This window comes from Chinchilla lanigera, unplaced genomic scaffold, assembly GCF_000276665.1.
Source record: "Chinchilla lanigera isolate Chin_1 unplaced genomic scaffold, ChiLan1.0 scaffold00001, whole genome shotgun sequence".
Taxonomy (NCBI): Eukaryota; Metazoa; Chordata; class Mammalia; order Rodentia; family Chinchillidae; genus Chinchilla; species Chinchilla lanigera.
Window position 1 is genome coordinate 1,886,733 of NW_004955402.1, and position 21,711 is coordinate 1,908,443.

The 21,711-nt window shown below is 45.2% G+C and overlaps 1 protein-coding gene across 1 annotated transcript in view; it reads right to left on the bottom strand.

Annotated features, from left to right (window-relative positions):
* Positions 1–1,568: 1,568 nt before the first annotated feature.
* The window catches only part of Napg (N-ethylmaleimide-sensitive factor attachment protein, gamma), a 20,595-nt gene continuing 452 nt past the window's right edge, over positions 1,569–21,711 (bottom strand). The window contains exons 2-12 of the mRNA XM_005372585.2: positions 18,353–18,420; positions 17,186–17,270; positions 16,331–16,348; positions 15,257–15,287; positions 11,934–12,043; positions 11,750–11,816; positions 11,418–11,488; positions 6,745–6,823; positions 5,545–5,624; positions 4,947–5,076; positions 1,569–3,689 (exon numbers count right to left, since the gene is read on the bottom strand). Coding sequence (XP_005372642.1) covers positions 3,543–3,689; positions 4,947–5,076; positions 5,545–5,624; positions 6,745–6,823; positions 11,418–11,488; positions 11,750–11,816; positions 11,934–12,043; positions 15,257–15,287; positions 16,331–16,348; positions 17,186–17,270; positions 18,353–18,420 — 886 coding nt within the window. The 3' untranslated portion in view covers positions 1,569–3,542. The remainder of the gene's footprint in view (positions 3,690–4,946; positions 5,077–5,544; positions 5,625–6,744; positions 6,824–11,417; positions 11,489–11,749; positions 11,817–11,933; positions 12,044–15,256; positions 15,288–16,330; positions 16,349–17,185; positions 17,271–18,352; positions 18,421–21,711) is intronic.

Consider the following 21,711-nt stretch of genomic DNA (forward strand, 5'->3'; position numbering starts at 1 on the left):
AGGCTGAATTATGAGTTTATCAATTTGACTACAGTATGGCTCAAATGCACAGAATCTGCGTATGTGCAAAAACCAACTGGGCAATAAACATTTCACGTGGGGAAAGACACACGCTTCTACCTTGGCATAGAACTTACCCATCCAAGTGGATCACCAAATATATGTGCAGACCCTGCCAGAGGAGACTAAGATGCCAAGGTGAACAGCATGAACAATGTGTCCTCTCTGGCATAGGACGGGAAGGGAGCCTGGCCAAGCTGGAGGTGAGAATCGTTCCTCAGCAGTTACTGTGCTTCCCCCGGGGTCCAGGGACTTTCAAAACCATGACCAGCAGCACCTGGTCCACTTACTTGGCGTTACCCGACTTGCCATGGGCAGAACAGGAGTGAGTGTATCAGAGGTAACACTTCCTAGTTTTAGGAATGAGCTTTATGATCACCTTGGTAGTCTGTGCCTGTTTATACCTACGGTTCTTGAAACACTCAGAAATTCGACATGCCCCACTGATTTTCATCTTGAATATTTGTGATTGAGAATTTAAACCCACCCACAGTATCTGAAGATTTGAAAGCTCAACTTACCATATGTGCATGTTGGATATGTTAAGCCTTGTAAGAGTTAAGTGCTTACGAAGTTTTTGAAATTTAAGGCCCTCTTACCACAAATTAGGCCTCTTAAAAAGATTTGGGAGAATTAGTTATAAGAAAATGTACAAATGTAAAGTGTTCTCGCGTTAAGCTCCACAGGGAATAATTAACCCAGTTTGTTCACACACCTAATTCTCTAAGGAACCATACTGATTTTTCACAAGCTGACTAGAAGCGAAGTGAGTTCTTTCCACATATACTTACATAGCTAACACATGCATCCTTGGATGGAAGGTTCATGCTCCTTTTCCAAAACTGGTGTTTCTCTCAGTCTACTTTTCTTCAAGCCTTTTTAATGTCCTGAACTCATCTGACTGAAGTCAGTGTCAAGCCTTTTACCGCAGGAGCCGCCATAAGACACTGGCTGGGTGGAGGCAGGAGCCCAACCCCTCTGTCCTGCTGCGAGCGCTGGGGCAGGCCCCACATTCCCAGAACAATCTCAAGTCATGAACACACGCCACACCCACACTGGGTCTAGGAGACACTCTTCCTGGACTATTTCTGGCTATTTCTGGAATATTACAACTTCTCCTAAGCCTAGGCATCGGCTCACACCATCAGATTCTACTCTGTGGATAACGCCGCACAGTAAGCATCAGTAAGGGTCTAATTAAGCACAGGACAGCTGCAGGTAAGTCCGTGGTAACTGCAGTCAACGCATTCATGTTAGTTTCCTCAGTTTCACACGATTCTACCCCCTCAGCCCAGTGAAAAGCTGCTTTCTCGGAAGACGTTTCAACACACTGCACTGTGTGGTGGGCTTCACAGCTGCTTCAGTGAGTAACCGGTATCTTACAGAGCTCAAACCATCCAACTCTCAAGGCACCTGACTCCCACAGTCAAAGCAGAAAATACAACTGAAGAGAAAAGATCATGCAAGTAAGACACTGTCCTTGAAAAAAAGGGAAATGAACAAGCAAATAAAATAAAGACCGTATTTATTTAGTTTCAGGTTTTATTTTCATAATTATCTTCCTTATAGAAGCAATAATCTATTTCTGTAACAACACATTTAATGTCAAAGAGCTGGAAAAAAATAGGAATAGAGCATAGATTCCATACACAAATACCATACTCTGCATATGTACAAATAAATTCAATATATTAAATGCGCTTTGTATACTACTTACTACACAGGACGCTGACACTAGATCTGAACATACTCATGCACTTTCATTTTGGTAAGTGTGGACACTCGAGTTCTAGAAAACAACTACTCTTGTAAACATCGTTTTCTGACTATGCCCTCAGGACGACAGACCTATCCAGATGGAGAAACAAAATGTGCAGGTATGGAGCAAAGCTATGTAGACACCAGGACAGCCCTGACATGGAAGCACACTCTGGAAGGCGGCGCCCAGCCAGAAGGAGCAGCGTGGGTGAGGGGCGTCCACTGTGGCCTGCAATCAACCCCTTGGTCTTCAGTGTCAAACCCAGCGCTCCCCGGCCCCACCGGCTGTACTGAGCCATATGCTCTGTGAAGGGACGGCCCAGGCGTCTGCGAGCACCGCCAACCTGCTCGCACGGGTTACCAGCTTGCTCAAAGGAGCCTCAGTAGGAGAGTCCCAAAGTTTCTAACTGGACCTGAGGGTACATGCAGCAGTAAGGGAATCCTGGAAAGCTCGGTGTCTCCTTAAATAAAAATGCTTGGGCGGCTGTACGCAGACCGTTCGCCATCTCAGCACGTGAACAGAAGTGAGCTGTAAGGGCAACCTGCGGAGCGGTGCGAGGGAAGCAGGAGCCCTGCGAGCGACTGCAGGCGGCCTCAGCAGAGCCCCACTAACATCACCCACCCTTCTGAGCATCTCAGGGTGCCCAGCAGAACAAAGCGGGTGTCTAAAGGGACAGGCCTGAGTGGAGAGGACACTGCCTTGGTGGCAGGGCCTGCAGGGAGCACACAGCTGCCGTCCCAGCCCCTTTCTGGGTGACAGCTGACGAGGCAGGTCTAAGCCACAGAGTGCAAAGGAATGCTTCAAAAATAACGTATCAGAAAACGACTAAGTACGAGAATACCGTCAGCCCAGAGTTTTACACGTCTCTCAAAAACAATCTCCCCTTCCAGCCAAACCTCTGTAGCATGCTGTTTCCATGTTCAGGAATGGTCTTGCTGCCAACTCTTCTCTAGAGGAGACGCGTTCTCCTTAGATGATGGACACGGCCTCCTCCTCAGTGTGCGCAGGACACGGGTTCCTATGGTCAGAGCCGAGTAGTCTCAGGACAGTCACTGCATCTTTTTAGATGCCAGAGTCTCCCACACCACGGAGGATACTGGAAACAGCAGAACTGTCTTAAGAGAATGCCTTCAAAAGTTTGTACATCAGCATATAAAAGCTTATATGCATCTTTTATTGGGCTAAACACCGTAAGTCTCAAAACTTTTTCAGTCTGGATCTTGTCTCTGAAAAGATTTAAAATTTAAATTCACCTAGTTTTATGGGGGCTAAATTTTCTTTTCAAAACAAGGTAAGTTCTTAAAATAATAATTCTTCTGTGTGAAGAAGAAACTTCACTTTTAGCAGCAACACTAAATAAAACACAAAGAAAATCCTCATACAATAAATCACAGGAGCACAAGAAGAGTACCAACACCTACCAGCCCTTTTGCTTAGGCTATGATCTGTCTCAAATCTGGCTTGTAAATTTAAAAATCAACAGTATTAAAATGTGACAGCACATTTTCTGCTAATTCCTGTTCTTACAATGGAAAGGGAAAAAATAATGCTTCCCAGTAGTAGACAGAATGGCTGATTTGGGAAATGGTAACTAAGAATCCTCTTTATCAGTATTCAAAATCATGACCTTAAGGAAGTATGACTTTCAGCGAGTTCCAGGTCCATGAACATGGTATGTCAAAGTCTTCTCTTTCTTTTTCCTTTTCTTTTTGCAAGCAAAATACTAGCACAGTCCTCCTGAATATTCGTCTTCCTCCTCCTCGGGGGCTGCTGAGGTGCCGCTGCTGTCTGGCTTGGCCTGGGGCGCTGCTGGCGACTTCTTCTTGACTCCTCCCCCTGGGACCACCAAGCTCAGGCCCAGTTTGGCATACTGTCAATGACATGTAAGAAGGGCCATGAGCTCGGCACGAGGAGCCCTGCCACATGACTTCTATGTGCAGCACCCCCAAACGCAGGGCCAGCTGCTCGCCTGTCAGACAGGACAGGCTGTGAGCTGGAGAACAGAAACTGACCTCGGACTCAGTGCTGCAGGATTAACTACAGAGCCCCGCCCTCTACCTTCACAAACACCTCCAGGGCCCTTGACTGGAAAACAGCACACTGCCACCGGCCGCTTCACAACTGCAATGCGAAGGCACACTCGGGGCCAAGATGACTGGGCATTCTAAGTCACACTTCTGGGCCCCAGGAAGTAAAACTCATCTGAGTGAACCACACAGAAGTCTCGGGCAAACTGTTAAAAATCTATACAGAGTTACAAAAGCGTAACTAAGAATTTATATAGAAACAAGTTTCTCTACATGTATTTTTGTAACAAATGGACAATCTGAGGTCGCCCTGATACTATGATAGGACTCTGCTCACAAAGTTAGTGAGAAAGAAGACAGAGAGAAGACTGGCCGAGGCTCACAAGTAGTGGGGACCCTGGGAGTCCCTCTCTCACACCGGCTGGAGGGTCCTTTGTGATGCTCCATCGTAACTGATGCCGGGAGCTCTACACTACAGACGAGTCAGCTAGGGCTTGGGCACCACCAACAGCCTCTGCCACCCAGCAGCCGTCACACAAGTGGCACCGCACAGGTCTGAGGACCTGCAGAGACCACACCCTGGCCTCCTTCAGACAAGAAGCCTGGAGAAAAGCAACTCATTAACTAAATGCCTTCAGAGGGTAACAGATCAAAGGACAGGACAAGAGATGAGGATAAACTTAAAAATATGCCACCCTCTGCCAGGGGTGGTAGCGCATGGCTACAATCCCAGCACTCTGGGAAGCTGAGGCAAGAGGATCACAATGTTCAAGACCAGCCTGGGCAACTTAGTGAAACCCTGTCTCAAAATAAAAAATGTAACAGGACTTGGGATGCAGCTTAGTGGCAAAGCCCTGGGTTTAACCCCCAAAACTATAAAATAAGTAAACCAATTTAAAAAATTAAACCATGCTGTGGCCAACATAGCTAAGGAGTCAGTAAAGGGCTGCAGAATCATGTGGTTGAAATCTGGGCGTCCTGCACCATGGAGGAAGTCAATGGAATCAGCTGGTTCTAAGTACAGTTTGAGGTGAAAATCTCTCAGGTCCATGGGGAACCACCACTCCTGAGGTGAGCAGAGTGCCGGCCCCAGCACTCACGTCATTGTCCATGTACTTGAAGAGCGGCGAGTTGCAGACCTCCGACACCTGGTCCTGGTCCTGCTGGTCGTAGCCCTCGAGAAGCTGCTCCAGCGCGGCACAGTCCTCGCTGCCGCTGAAGCCGGGGATGCTGCACAAGACAGAGCGCACACTTCCTCACCTCCCCCAGGACTCCTCCCACCAGGGCCCAGCAGAGGGGGACACCGTCACAGCGACAGGCGGAGGCCAGGGACCTGCTCAACACCTTTGGTGCAGGGGTGCCCCCCAAAAGGAGTCACCCAGCCCAAATGCCAGCTGAAGGGTCACCCCAAACAGGAGCTCCCTCACACGATCTTACAATATACATCAGGCACTTTCTTTTTTTTCTGCAATTTATTTCTTAGAAGGCAAACAGAACAAAATGATTAAAGTCACTCATTCCCATGGAAACCCTCAGGAGAAAAACACAGGGAAGAAAACAACTAAACTAAAATGAGGGTTGAGTACTCTATCCTTAGAAAAATTATTAAAAATTTTGACAGCCAGAGATTTGTCTGAGCAGCAACCTGAGTTTAAGGAACGAAATGTCTGCAAGTGCAGACGGCCAGCAGTGCCTCACCTGTAGCTCTCTCTGACACACCTTTCCGCAGCCACATAGTCGTTTCTGTGCAGGTGAACCAGGACCTGAGCAATGGTTTTCTAAAACAGACAGAGAATTTTGGTCCAAAGGGACAGCTCTTTCACAAAGCCGACCTCCCGGCATACTCAAAACATCCGGAATCTAACTTTCCACCTTGGTTTGTATAGAGGTTTATAAACTCAGCAGTAAGTTCCAAAGACACCCGAGAGAAAACTTCCTGGAAGAGAACATCTCCAACCGCCCGGACCTGGCTCTGCAAGTCCCAGCGCCCACAAGCCCCTACGGGACCCTATATCTTTGCAGAGAATTCTGCTAGAATATCTGTACAGTCTTGAAAAGAGAGAAAGAGGAGGGGACCCAACATTTTACAACTGTACTTGTAACTCATAAGAAGACATAGGGGAGGGCTGCGTGACCCTTTAGGAACAAAAACAATACCGTGTAGGTTGACAACAAAGACGGTAGCAAGAGCAGCACTTACTGGTAAAACCCTACCCAAACACAGCGCTCGGGTCCGACCTCCTCCTCAGACACTGCTCTCTTGCTCTGGGTCTCCCTCTCACACAAGCCCGAGGCCCACAGGTCCTGCACACGGCTGCAGCTGGTTGGCTGTGCCACCGGAAGCTCTAACAGGTTCGCCCCCACTGCTCGGGGCACCTTTCTCCTCTCCTTTCTCCCACATCTGGCTCCTCGGCCCAGTTCCTCCGGATGCCCCACATGGAGAGCAGCTCCCACCAGGCTCAACCCCGGGGCCACACCAAGGGGCAGGGCACACAACGGCTGTGTCCTGGCTGTCTGGCTACAAGGACGGGCTTCCTAGGAGTGCCACTGCTGTGGCCTCTGCTGCGCAGGCTTCTCGGGAATGCCGCAGGACATAAAAGCCCAGACTCTCTCCTTGACCTCATGTGTGGATGCGTGCTGATGCCCCTCCAGTCTGCCGGCTTGCTTACTTTCCAAGTGTGTGGTAGTTGCTCTCTATTTTACTCCACAGCTCTAACTGTACTGTAATCAGCTAGACAGACAAGGCTGTAATGGCCCACTCTATCTCGGTACAAAACAGAAGCCCATACTATTATTTAGGGAAACAAATACCCACAGAATCGTTGGTTAGGTATTCATTTATACCAGCGTGAAAATTGACCTAATGTAAAACTAAAAATGAGCACTTTCAAAGAATACCTTATAACAAGTCGGGTAATTCTCGATTTCCTTATAAATGTTTTTTTCTTTCTGAATAGAGAGTGCCGCCTCATCAAACCTGAAAATAAAACAACACGACAAAGAAATGTAAATGTAAACAAGGCAGATCTGCCTGAGTCCCTCTGGAAGACTTTCAGAGGAACCAATAGGTTACTGAGTAGCATGCTGCTCACCAATCATGGCACAATGCATGCTTCCCTCTGCTCTGCTCTGCTCCATGCCTGTCCCTAGCCCTGGGCATCAGGCTGGCATAGGGCACAGGAATGCACGGTGCCAAGGCCCACCCATCAATGAGTACCTAACAGGTCCAACAACCACGTTGTGAATGCAGGAAGACACCTTATCTCTGCATCTGGGATGTACTCCAGAATGCCTTCCAGAACTCATTCTCAAGTTCTGAAGGTCACCTTGATGTACTTTTGGGAGGTCAGCTTACTGGCTGGGTGTGGCAGTGGTATTCCAAAACTGCCTCCTGGAAACCCTCCTCTGGGATGGGGTGAGCTTGACCTCTGGACAGGGTGGGGCGCCCTCCTGGGTTCAGCTCCCACGGAGGAGTGCTGGCGAGGTCTGTCTTAGAGCCCGGGCCCTCCTTGCTGTTAGTGCCACAGCAAACAACCTTGTAGGGCACAGGCTGAGGAACTGAGGGACTACTAGGGCCGACCATGGATCCAGGCTGCCGACGAGCCACGAGAAACCAGGGACCTCTGTCCACAACTGCAAGGAAATATATTCTACCCCCACCCAGCAAGCTTGGATGAGGACTCAAGATTCAGATGCCATCTCAGCCCGTCCATCCCACATTCTGACCTCGTCCTAGCAAGGCCGAGCAGAGCCCAGGATTGTGACCCCAGAACCATGAGGTAACCAGGGACTGTTGCTTCAAGATGCTGTGTTTCTGGTAATTTGTTACACAAACAGAAAATTAAGGCACGGGGTCCCACGTTGTTATGGTTTATGTCTGTGTGTCCCCTCCAAAGCCTCATGCGACCACGGGGCAGGCTTTTAGAGTTTGATTATTACGGGTATGAGAGCTACACCCGCCCTGGGGTGGATAGTTTGCATATGTAAGGGAGAGGAAAAGGGTGCTTGAGGACATTCCTCCGCCATTCCGCCCTGGTGTGTGCTTGCGGCTTAGCTGTGTTCTGCTGTCCAGAGCTAGCTCTCTGCCATGTGCCACTCTGCCTTATAATCTGCCAAGTACGGACTGAAACTTCCACAAACTGTAAGCGAAATAAACCTTTCCTTCCTTAATTTTGGGCGTCAGGTATTTTGTCCCAGCAGCGAGAAAAAAGTAACCAAGACACACGTGTATCTGTATCACTTGTATCACATGGAATCAGACAGGCCTCATCTCAGCGTGGACAGAACAGTTACCCCATCAGTGAGCACGAGATCTGTTTCACAAGGTAAATTACTGCAGAGACATTCTGTGGCTATAATGTCCAGATTCTACCATTCCAGAAGAAATACAGTCCTGCAAAATTTTAACACATTCAGCTAAGAGTCTATGCACTTCAACATGAATTACTTACTTCACTGGCATAAAAACAGCGCCTGCACGTGCTTATAACTACCTAGCAAAAGCACCAAAAGAAACACTGTGCACTTATGAGTCTGCAGTCAAAAACGCTGGTCAACTTTGCTGACGTCCATGGAACTGGCACAGAAAGCATCCACCATGAAAGGAATCCAAGAAATTATTCAAACGTACAATGAACACAGATGATCTTCACTTTCCCGTCAAGTAATTCTTAATTTTCCTAACAAAATATATCTGGTTTTGCTGGAGAGAATAAATTATTTTTGTCTTCCTGTCACTGAAAGAATTAGACTCAAGTGGACCAGGGACATAGCTCAGCGGCACAGTACCTTGCTTGGCAAGCACAAGGTCCTGAGTTCGATTTCCAGTACAAAAAAAAGAAAGACTTAGACCCAAGTAAAATGGACCATAAGCCTCACCCACAGCAATTAAGTGTGTAAAACAGGAAAGTGTGACCAGACTTCGGACTTTGTTCCTCTCCATCTCTCACTGATGACCCAGGCATTTTCCCCATTTGAGATGTTTCTCAAGCTCCAAAGTCTGTTTTCAACAACCTACAAGACCATTTCGTCCTCTTGTCACATTCCTAACTGAGCTTCTCCTCACCATGGAATCAGAGGGGCCTCATCCCACAGTGGAGAGAAGCCCAGTGATCTCCTGTGCAGGGACATCTGCCTTCCCTGCACTGAGGGTCTAGGGACCATCCTGCTCCTACAGGGGGGTGAGAAGGGTCTCTCTCAGAGGACAGTCCTTACCTGCTTGGGGAGAAGGACAAGGGCCACCCCAGACACTGCCTACGTGACATTCAGAGACTTAACTGGAGGGAGAGCGTGAGACCATGAGACATGAAGCAGACTGGTTGATTCTGCTCTACTGAAGTGTTAAGTTAACCTAGTCTCAAGTTAATACAGGCCAAGTGCAGTAAGCCACACTGTACTAGATGTTGTAGAACATCGAAGCTTGCCTTCTGTTTTAATTCTTTTAGGCACCAATGGCCTCCACTCAGACTACCACCTCAGCACAGTCACGGGTCATGTGAACAGGTCCGATCATCTCTCCACCAGGATAAACCTGGGGTTTTTTATTGCCCTGCACTACTGAATATCCTAGCAGAAGTACCATGACAGCAGGCTTTTAATTTTTTCATACTACATGTACCAAAGGACACATTCTACAGTATCAAATTCCACCATATTCCTAACTTCAAACCAAGTTTTATGATGTTAAATAATTTTAAAATGTATACCATTAAGCTGACTTTTGTTCAGACACTATAAAAAGTTTCATTTTAAAATGCAGTTTTTCTAAAAAGAAGGAAAAAAATACTAGTAAAAGGATTCCTCAAGTATCCACAGGCTCCCTTCCCAGCACGGCCAGGCCAGGCTCTGCACCTGCAGCCCACACGACTTCCATGATGGGAGGGAAACACAGCACTGCGTCCTTTAAGACTGTCCAAACCCACTGCGGAGGGCTTTAGGAGGAGGGCAGCACCGCCCCAGTGCTGGAAGGGCACAGGAAGCAGTGGGGACTCTGCCTCACCTGGCCTCCCTTCTGCAGACGTAGAAGAGGAGCGGGCTCTCTACAGTGTGGGAAGCGGGCTCTCTACAGTGTGGGAAGATGTGAAAGGCAGCCCTCCACTGCGCAGCCCAAGTGGGCTATTCCTGCCTTCTACTTCATCCCACCACATGCAACTCAGTCCTCCCTCCGGAGGGCGCCCACAGCAAGGGTCCTGGGGTTTCTTCTGAGAAGGAGGCAACAACAGGCCCGGATGGGCCCATACTCCGCCCTGTACGGACAAGAGGAGAGGGCACCTTCCCTGTTTCTAGCTGGGGCCAGCTCGCAAGGTGGAATCTAGCTGACACCTCACAGGTCAGCCACTCTGTGCAGCCTAGGGGCCACCACCACACACAGGATGGTTTCTGGAGAGTCTGTGTTCCAGTCATTGGCGTTTCTGGGAACCAATGGCCAGGAGAAGGAGTAAAGGTAGTGATACGAGACTGACTTATGAAGTGAATTGTTTGCATTAATACAACAGGCTTCATTTAAAAGCACAACAAAATTTCTCTTTCATTTAGACCAACAAAAACCTTATCAATGAAAAGGTCTTTATATAAAAAGTGCTACATCTAAATGAGAACATGACCAAGGTTAATTCTAGGTTTACTCTCATGTTATTCTAAACATGTTTGAATTACGTTTTAGAATCTACAATCTTCATTTAAAAAAATTAATGCAGTCTCAGAAAGGGACTGGTAGATTCAGTAGTCATTTCTATTTTCTTGACAAAATAAATCAGGGGTCTTTTCTGTCACCAGGGAGCTATGTGCAACTTTTCATTAAGATATTTGTCTCCAAACTGGGTGTGGTGGCACATGCCTATAATCTCAGCATTCAGAAAGCTGAGGCAGGAAGATTACTTTGAGTTCAAGGCCAGCTTGGGTTACATAGTGAGCTCAAGGTCAGGGTGAATTGCACTGCAAGACCCTGCCTCAAAAACCAAACAAACAAGGTATTTGTCTCTAAATTTACAAACTCCTAAGGGTGTTTATCTTAAATACTGTATTATTAATTGAGAAACTGGCAAGCAGAATGTTATTGGTGATATAAACTATGTACTAAGCATAAACTGAGGTAAAGCAGAAGAGATCCAAAAGGAGTCTAGCTTTCCAGGATCCAACAGTCTGTGCTGTAAGTCACGTATTTCAAGGATAAAGAAGTACACACCTGTTCAGTGACACAATTTGACTGTCAAGAAACTCAATTTTCATGGGCGAGGATTTTAAACATTTCTGTCTTTTACCCCAATATACAAGCTTTTTCTCAAGAGAGAAACACTTAAAATAACAAATGAAGAAAACTGATCGCTTTCATCTGCTGAGCCTGAGCCACTAAAAAACGATGCATGGTAAATGTGGGCACTGCACTCTAGAAATAGACCTCCTGATATTCAATTACACCTGCCCACTACTTAGATGCCAGGTCTTCTCCTGGGTGACCTGCCGTGCCTAAGGCTGATGCCAACAAGACCAACAGGCTATGCCCTCAAGCGCTGACCCTCCCCCACGCAGACTCACAGTCCACAGACCCTGGAGCACAGCTGTGAAAGACCCACCTGCGTCCTCGAACAAGCAGCCGCGAGGCTTTTCCCAGCAATTCAACTGCCTGCCGGAGGCGCTCCTCATTCTGAAGGAATCAAAGAAAAGGGAGTGTGGGCCGCCGCACTGTGGAGTCTTCTTACCTTCAACAATAACTCTACAAGGAAGCCATGGCCCTGGATCGGGAAGTGCCAGAGCTGCTAGTCCACGTCACTACTCTCCAACAGAAAAAAGGGAGCATTCAGTTGTGAGCACGGAGAAGCTTCACAAACTGCAGCTTTATTTTCCTGTAAGTTATTAATCTAAATATTCTAAGTAATTAAAGAAAAACAATAAGATTCAAACTTACTTCAAACACATTAGCTGTCTGTTGGTATAACTGTACAGCCTTTTCAGGGTCTACATTTTCTATAAGCCTGAATTAGACAAGAGAATTTGACTTGTGTGAGAAATAGGAAACTTGTTTGGAGGATGTTACAGTCAGAAGAGCGCGGCTGCACAAAGCAGCGCTGCTCGGGGCCACGCGCACTCACTTCCCTGCGCGCTCCAGGGCCATGGCGGCCGTGTCCGGCGTGCCGTTCTCCAGGTACATAGTGCTGGCTTTCTCGATGAGCTGGACGGCCTCCGGCAGCTTCTGCATCTCCTATGGACACAGCACAGGTCACCTTCAGAAATGCAGTGTCAACAACTGCAAGTTCAATTATTTTACTCCTGTTTCATATTACACATCATTCTGCGACAGCCAACATATTACCGTGGGTGCCTCCCGGCATCCTCCACAGGAAACTTCACTTAAACTGAAAAGGCACCCGTCATTTTCTACCATTCATCATCCCTTCAGACTTTCAGAGAAGCTATTTTTTAAGGCATTTACAGCTCTTCAAACATTTACTGAGCCTCTGCTGTCCGTGAGGCCTATGCCAAGGACCACAGACTAGCAGCCCTACCGCTGCATTCCATTTCTAAGTACACTCTGGTTGACTCACAATGTTTTCAAACCAGACACTTTCACAAAAATTCTGTTTTATAGCTTCCTTTAAAAAAACTCAAAGGCCTTGGCAACTGCAGCTCATGGCCTCAATGGCAGCAAGGAAGTGGGGCTGAGCAGCAGCTGGCCCTGTCAGGAGCAGGTGCCACCTACAGGCCTGGCAGCGTTTCTCCGCACCTCCCTGCCCACTGCCTGTTCACCTCCGTGTCCCCTACACCCCAGGTCCAGCAGAGTCCACAGCCTCGGCCAGGCTGTCGTCAACAGAATAAATTCTCTCTTATTCTTGCTCTGTGAGTCTCAGATCTTTTGGTCCTAATGTCTCCAAATTAAATTAAAAAAAAAAAACAAAAACTGAAAGTGAAAATCATTTAGAAGCTCATATAAAGTTTACAGGAGGTATCCAGTTAGGGGTGACTTGCGTGTGGTAAAGCAGGTAGGTACACTGACAGCTCATGGACTATTGTCAAATTGGCCTGTTTGGCCTGTCACTGAGCTGACGAACATGGAGATGTCTCTAGCAAAACTGCTGGTCTCATTCTTGCCAATTCTAAAATATAACTTGTCTATTATTCAGTTATAGAGACCAATATTAGGACATCCTGAAAGACACTACATGAAATAAGCCTGCTACCAATGATTACTCAAGTGGAATACATTATATTCCCAAACTTCAATAAAAACGTTCTTTTGTTCTAGAAAACAAAGTTCAGTAAGAGAATCCAAGTCTTTGGATTGGCACATATTGAAGGCTATTTGGGAAAACTGTAGTCCTGGGGGTCATTTTCACTTTTACAGATTATTCCTTCCCATTATTCACCAATCCATCTATTAAATATATACTGAGCACCTCCAACATAAAAGCATCTAGTATAAAAGAACACGAACACAGGGCATCCAGACCAGTGACTGCAGCAGAGGTGGAATGAAGAAGTGTCAGCTGAGACCTAGGTTTAAAGATTAACAACTGTACACCTCCTACTTTGCTTTAAGCCAAGGAAGCCCGTGAGTGACCAAAGTCCAACCACAACACTGATGCTTCTCAGAAAAAATGCCAGGCTGCCTACTTAAAAGCAGTACCATTCACTGTCAAGTGACTTATCTTCCATGGCTTGTGTGCCATGGTACCATACTGTTCCTATGAGACAAACAGGACAGGAAATCCCAAGTCACAGGTGACAGCATCAGCGCCTTCCCTTGGGCCTGGTCTCCAAGCTGCCACTCCTTCACCCCTGCTGCACAGTAAATGAGAAGCTCCATAGGACACGGTGGAAATCAGCCCACAGAATGAACTGTGGACATCACTGCTCAGGTCTCCTGATACCACTCGAACTGTCCAAAGGCATTTAATTTCAATACGAGATGTGCAGAAAGTATTTTCTTTCTTGTTTCTCCAGCCATTAAGCTTTCTTTCACTCAAGAGTAATGCCTTTCCAACCCTCAAATTAAACAGGTACTTGAGCAACAGAAGGGATGCTTGGATCACTTTAGCACAGCTGTTGGAATACAAATGGAGGCAGTGGGAACTACCATGTTCCTGCACTGGACATCCTAAAAACAGACACGAGGTGCAATGAGATGATAAAAGCCACCTAGGAGCTTCCTAGTTCCCAGGGGAAACAGATCAGAACACATTCTGGCTTCTCTACTGCTAGTAACCTAACTTGTGCCACTTAATGTCAACTCAGCTGCATGTTCAGCCAGAAAAGCCTATTTCGATGTAAAGAGAATTCATCAGGAGTATTAAATTTTTAAAATTCTATTAAAAAAATTAGATTATTGCTGTTTTTTCAATAAACATGCTTATATACAAATATTTGTTATTTCTTTATGACAGATTCACAGAATTGAATTGCTGTGTTAAAGGCTATGAAAATTTTAAACTGAGTATGTTAATAGCTATTATTGACATTCTTTATTCTCTCCAGTGTTTTTGTAAATGTTCTACAATGAGCATGCATTCACTGCAAAAGATCAGTTAACACTATAAAAGTCACAGAAAGCTGGACTTGATGGCACACGCCTGTAATTCAAGCCCTCAGGAGGCTAAGAATGGTGAGTTCAAGCCCAGCCTGGGCTACACAGTGAGATCCTGTCTCAAAAAACCAGTTACAGAAAACAAAAAATTTACTAAAGCTTAAGTTTTTAAAACAAAGCCTTAGGAACTTTAAATAATTCAAATAACTTGTACCACATCAGAAAGCACATATAAAAGTGGAAAGGAAAATATTTCATTTTAATTGCCACCTGGTATACCTTAAGAATCACTGTCGTACAGGAGTATGTTCTAGGTTACCGCAACAGGACATTAATTCCTAGCCTGCTTTTAAGAAGCAGAAATATGATACCTTCGTCAAAATAGTCCATTCAAGAATTAGGTAAAGTAGCAATAGCAGAAGTCTCTGATTCTCTTTGCTGCCAAATGATATTTATAAAATAAGCAAAAACCTATTTCTAAAATCCATAAAAACCTCCTGTCTACAACCCACAAATAACCGAAACACATGTATAAAGTTTTTACTGTCTTAAGATACCCTTAAGTTCTCTAATGCAGGGAAAGCTCACATACAGTTCTCTTTTCCTAGCAACGCACATCTGTCCGGACTATACAGCTTGGAACCTTGCAGTTCCCAGTGCCCTCCAACCCGTTTCTCCCACATTTCACTTTTAACACTCCCGACCTAAAGACAAAAAGCACGTACCCTATGTGTGCACTCAGCATTGTCCTAGACAGCAGATCTTAACATAGCATCCATCTCTTGTTTTACTGTAAGGAAACTTTTCAACCTTCACATAAATTATATTCCAATACCTTACAGCTACTTCACTTTACCCACATAACAGTTTTGACATAATAAGAACGTAACTGACCTTCAGCATCATGCCAGCTTGCTCATAGGCTCTGCAAAGACAAGACAATTTCTTTGATGAGCCATAATGACTTAAGGGAGTGCAGAGCCTGTGGGGAAGTGACTCCAGTGAAAGCAGTTGGCCACAACATACCACTTCAGGCTTGTATCACGGCACAACAACTGTGCTAGCTTTTATTTTCCTGGGCAATGATGCCTCAGGAACAGCAAACATTGCATTCAAGACATTTTAATTTGCAGACATAAAATTAAGTAAGGCTCTGAAAAGTTAATGACAATGTTAAGCTTAATTTGACAGACTTAAATCTAAGTTTTAAAACAAAAACTTCCACCAAGGCAGGAAGCCTCTTACTCTCCCACAAGCACTATTAACTAACATGAAAGGGGAAGAAAGGATTCTGACTCACTAATTTCTTCAGGCTACTGAACAAAATAGTCCAGAATATACTATGCTGAATTTAACTGAAACATGTATCTTACAATTAGGTGTGACGTAGTCTTTAAGATTCAGTTAAAGACCAAAGCACATGAAAATAACGGTCACAGTTTATAACTTGATGTTCCCCAAAGCCTCATTTGCTCACGGTGGAGCTATTCCCAGGTGGCTGGATCTGTGTCAAAATTACATGGCTCCACTGATTGGTTTAGTATAATTCTGGATGTGAATAATGGGAAGGCCCACCTTGGAGGTGGGTAGCACCAACCAGTTGGTGTATAGGCTGAATGGAATAAAAGAGAATGGAAGGCTGGCAGCTGCTGCTGCTTCCTGCCTGCCCCACCATGGACTGTTTTTTCTCTGCAATGCCCCTCTGCTATGCAAACCTGCCTTGAAGTTTGCCAGCTATGGACTGAAATTTCTACAAATGGAGCTAAAATAAACCTCTCCTCCTTTATCTTGTGGGTGTCAGGTATTTGGTCCCAGCAAAAAAAGGTAACTAAGACAATAACTTTTATTTACACTAATACAAAATAATTTATTATGTTCAAATTTATAACTTGGAAAAATTTTAACATCCTATTAACTAACTTTTAAAACATAATCTGCAAATAAATGAAAACATGGAGTGTTACTTACTTGGCAGCATGAAAAAGACTGAATGGACGCAACAATGTCAAAATTAAGGAGAAAAAAGGAAATCAGTAGTTTCTAAAGAGCTGCTATATAAAGACAGTTAACCAAATCACTGACCCAACTGGTCCCAAAAGACATATCCTACAAACAGGGAAAAAAAAATAATAATAATAATTCAATACCTACTGAAGTCTCCTAAGACCATAAAATTCATAGGACACTGACACAATATCACAAAACTTTAAACTCTATCATGTATTAATCTGACCAGTTTTACTAAAATGCAAGATTATTATGACTATAATTTGCAAATAAGGCAAAATAAACACTTTTAATTGATAAGTTTTTTTTGTTTGTTTGTTTGTTTTCCGGTACCGAGAATCGAACTCACGACCTTGTGCTTGCCAGGCAGGCGCTGTGCTGCTGAGCTAAATCCCCAGCCCTAATTGCTAAGTTTTAAGATACCTCAGGAAATCTTTTCAAAACTACTTAGATCTTCTTTTCAAGGAAGGCTCTATTTTTTAAAAAGTGTACGTAAGTGTATACATTTTCAATACATGTCCTATAAATTCATTCTTCGGCTTGTATCCCTTTACCCCAAGTAAAACCACTGTCAAGCAAAACCAGAAACTATAATAGAAAATACACTCTCAAATGCAGCTCTGTAAACCACTGTGGATTTATGATCAACCACGACACATATTCCTTCAGAACTTAAAAATACATCATTTTTCTAACCACTCTCTAATTTAAAAGTATTTTATTTCACATGCAACACATGTACAATAAGAGAAAATAAGTGTCTGTTAAGTTTGAGTGAGTTTATTCAAATTCTGTTTTAGAGGCTGAAAAAGATACGCCCTGTTATTTTCATGGGCCACAGCTTCCCTCAGGCAGGCATCTTTTGCTTGTTCAAATTGTTTGGCATTTTTAAAAGCAACAGCTGAAACAAAACAACAACAAAATAAATACATCCATCTACATACCAACTATTTCTATCATTAAAAAATCTCAGATGAACAATTACTGAAATCTGCATTTTACATGAAGTATCACAAAGTATACTAGTGATTTCAAGTACCTGGGAAGTTTCATAAAACTATAAAATACTTCTTTCTCCTAAAGGAATTCCCTTACAACTCTTCTGAGTATCAGTACTTCAGAAGTATTTTCAATGGTTTTTTATTTTGTTTTTTTGGCAACGTAGCAGTGCTATTTCCACTCAAAACCAGGAATTCACAGGCCAGCACTCCCAGTGTTCCCAAGTGTTAGGCACGGCGTTCAGTCACAAAAGACAGCAGCCCATTTCAGCAGCTCTGCACTTCACAACAGAAACAGTGCTTTCCTCGTAGCTCATTAGATCATATGGGAACTGAAGATACACTTAATTTTATAATAGACCTTCCCTCTTGGCAGGTTAAAAAAAATGTCTAGCAATGCATCTCAAAAAACAAAGCTTTTGCCAGACATGGTGGAAATGCCTATAATCCTAGCACTTGAGATACTGAGGCAAGATTGCTGCAAGTGCAAGGCCAGCACGGACCACACAGCAAGACCTTGGTTCAAAAAAGAAAACAGAACAAACCAACGGAAGAGGAAATTATGGGGCTGGGGACCTGGGGATAGCTCAGTGGGAGAGTGGGCCCTGGGTTCCATCCCTAGTACTGCCAAAAACCAAAAAAAAGATGAACAAAAAACCAAAGGTCTTACACCTCTTGAGTATCTACAAAAAGGCATCTCACTGTTGAGACTGAAGTATATTGCCAGAAGCTTAAAAAGTGTAATCAATAGAGCAAAACAATGCGGAGTGGCTCTAAAATAAATCTTAAAAATTCTGAGAAGCTTCCTAAGAGCTGTCTTCACCAAACCTCCGAAAATAATGCAAAAGCTAAAGCAGTTGCTCTATTTTGTTTTTTAACTATTAAAGCCTTGTAGGAAACAGTAAGCAGAAGCATCTTAAGAGGGAAAACTATCAGACTGTTCTGGGGTTACACACTGCAACAAAAGGATTATAGTCACAAATACCTGCTTTCCCGTATTCTGAAGCGGCACTGTCATAGTCCGGCTTCCATTTTAAAAAACCAGTTTTTAGGCTAGAACGAAAGAAAAACACATTTAACAGAAGTCACCAATTACATCTGCAGGTTGAAGCCTGCTCATAATGTTCATGTAGGTCACTAAAATGAATTTTTTAATAAGGAAAGTATCGGGCATAATCTTCCCCCCTCTAACCCACCTCTATTCACATTTATTGACAGTACAGACACCTTCACTGCTTCCCCTCCTACCACTAGACGCGGCTTTCTCCTTTTGAAGTGCCTGTGTCACATTCAAGGCCCCACATTGGCAGCCCCAACACCACCCGGTCACTTGCTGGAAATGCACACTGCTGCTCCAACCCAGCACTACAGAACCAGAGCATCAGGGTGGGTGCAGCAATCCACGGCTTAGCAGGCCTAGAGGTGCCTCAAAGCACAGCCTCTTCACCCCAGCAGCTGGCGGGGGTGTAGTGCACAGACAAATGGAGGAGTCATCAGCATATGCTACACCACAGGCAACTGCAGAGCAGGTCCCCTGGGGAGACTGCAGAGAGGTCAGAAAGACAGATGTTTAGAGGAGTGACACAGGGACTTGGTCCAAAACTGAGAATGAGCTGCAGTGAACAAAGATAACCAGAAAGAGAACAGTGTGGTAACCAAGAGAAATTGCCGTCCACATCAACACTGTCTTTAGATGACATATCAAAGGACAATCAATTTGTCCTCTTTGCAACATTTTATCTTTTTATTTTAAAGTAATTATCAGGTTTACAGTGTAATTCAGTGGCTGTCAAACTTGGGTGTGCATAAGAACTGCTGAACATTATCTTAAATTGTAATTTTCAGTTCAAATAAGGAAAGCCTGCTTACATATAACACTGTTACTAGCTTATTATGAATCAGGGGAGCAACTCAGATGAGAGGGGGCCCTTGGAGGTACATCCTACATTTTGGGACAGCTCAACTAACTGCCCACAGAATCTACCTATTTAACACCTAACATGTATTTACATACTGTAACAATATTCAAAGTTGTAAGTAAGTTTTTAAGCTTACCCAGAACTTTATTGCTCAGAAAACTAAATCCTTAAAATTGCAGGATGTCTACACTAATCCACAAAATTGAGGAAATATGCAATAAGGCAGAATTCTACCTCTCCATCTCATAATAAAACACTCATTACATTCTGCACGTAATACAGAATTATCTAAGTCCTACTGAGAGCAAGATATAATCATTTTACTAATGTGCTACACCTAGACAGAGCCAGAGATTTAAAAATACCAAAGATCATCACCAGCTTTCTGAGCTTCACCAATTAGGAAAAAGGCACTGTAGTTAAATTCAGTTTCACAGCTAATCTGTCAGTTGTTTTGACTGTGTCCAACGTCAGTAAGGAAATGAACCAACTTCCTAGGACAAAAGAAATCAGCAAAACCACCATGTACTTGAGGGGATTACTAAGTACACTGTCATTAGCAAACAGAAAAATCAAATTTGTACTCCTAAGCTCCTGGCCTATTTTTCCTGCCACCTGCTGAGCTATTCTGCCTAGAGGACTTTCAAGCTGTAATCCAACACCTCACTGCCCCAGCCCTACCTATAGTCATTTTTATTCACCTGTAGTCCTCTGGGCTAAAGGCTACTCCCTCCACCCCATCTGCCAAGTTAGAAACCGAGAAGTCAATCTTTCACCTGCATAGCCAGAGAAGTCACTAATAAGTGGTGTAATTTGTCTGTCTTGCTGTTGGGTGTAGGTCAGTCATGCACTACCTCTGGTGACTCAAGCCAGCAGGAGTGTGTTAAAGCTTGTCAACTCTATCACACAAATGCTGCCCAATCTTGTCCTGTTATTTAATTCAGGCCATCATCACCTCTCCCTGAAGTCAACAGCAGACTAACCTGCCCCGCAGCACCCCTATGCTTCTCTCCCAGCACCCCAGGACAGTAACCTCTACGCTCCCCACGCCCACCGGGTGCTTCTAATGTAGCACTGACTACCTATTCCTACTCCTCTGCACACCTGCCTGCCCTCCTGTGAATTCTAAGCTCTTGAGAAAATGACGTTAGGATGCCCCAGTACCCCAGTGGTTGGTTCAGGTACGAAGCCACAACTCCATAAATGTCTGCTTAATGAAAATGCCAGTTCTCTCCCCTTCCTCCCTCACTGTCCATCCTCCACAGTGCTGCCCCAAAGAACTCCAACCAGGTCCCCTGGTTACTCCATGTGGAGAAAAACTAACACCCGGGGCTGTCCAGGGCGGTCTCTCCACAGTCCAGCCCTACCGCCTTTGTTTTAGCTCTCTCTGCAGGGTCCAGAGCTCACTCTCGGGCCTGTGGCCACCACACCCTGTGCGCAGAACCATTCTCACAAGCTTTTCCCTTGAAACATTCCTTACTTTGCAAGTCTAGCTCAGAAACCATCCATCCCTTGATACTTTCTTGAATTTCCTCTATAGAATGCACTTCTGTGTTACCAAAGCAGTTAACACAACTTTACCATGATCTTTCTTACACATATTATTCTCATACTTTTACTTTTCTCCTATTGGACTGCTGGGGCTACCTCCTGACCGAGGGCCCAGCACCTGCACCCCACCATTAAGTAGGAGGCGTCATCATCAGCTTGAGTGCTGCACTGTCTGCGGACTGGCTCTGCCCGCTTCCGCCTGTGCAGCCCTGGGCAAGTCAGCGGGACTTCTCTAAGTCTACCTGCAAAGCTGTCATGCAGACCTCGGATTTTGGAATTACGTATCGAAGCACCTAACACAGTAGGCTTTTCATTACGCTACGTAACTGCTGAAAATTTCCTTTAAAACAATCGTTGGGAGCCGGGCGAGGTGGCGCACGCCTGTAATCCCAGCACATGGGAGGTTAAGGCAGGAGGATCGTTGCGAGTTCGAGACCAGCCTCCGCTACAAAGTGAGCTCAAGGCCAGCCTGAATCGCACAGCGAGACCCTGTCTCAAAATGACAAAAAAAAAATAAAAAAATAAATCGTTGGGAGTAATGTAAGCGGGGGAGGACGAAGGGGTCAAACGATTAAGCAGAATCAGCTGCATGCCACGAACACTGCCTGCTGGGTCTTGGCCCAGGAGACGCGGAACACACGCGAGGGCTGGGTACCGCGTTCTTCCCTCGGGAACAGCAGGCCGGTGGACGGCAAGAGCCACCGAGGGATGTAGGGCTCATCGCAGCCCCGCCGCGAAGGAAGCGGCTCTCAGGGCCCCGGCCTCCACGAGGAGCCTGTCCTCCGGGGGACACTCCGGCTGCCACAATGCAAACAGGCAGAGACGCAGTCGGCGTTCGGGGACTGCAGACCCGGGCGATTTCCCGGAACATCGG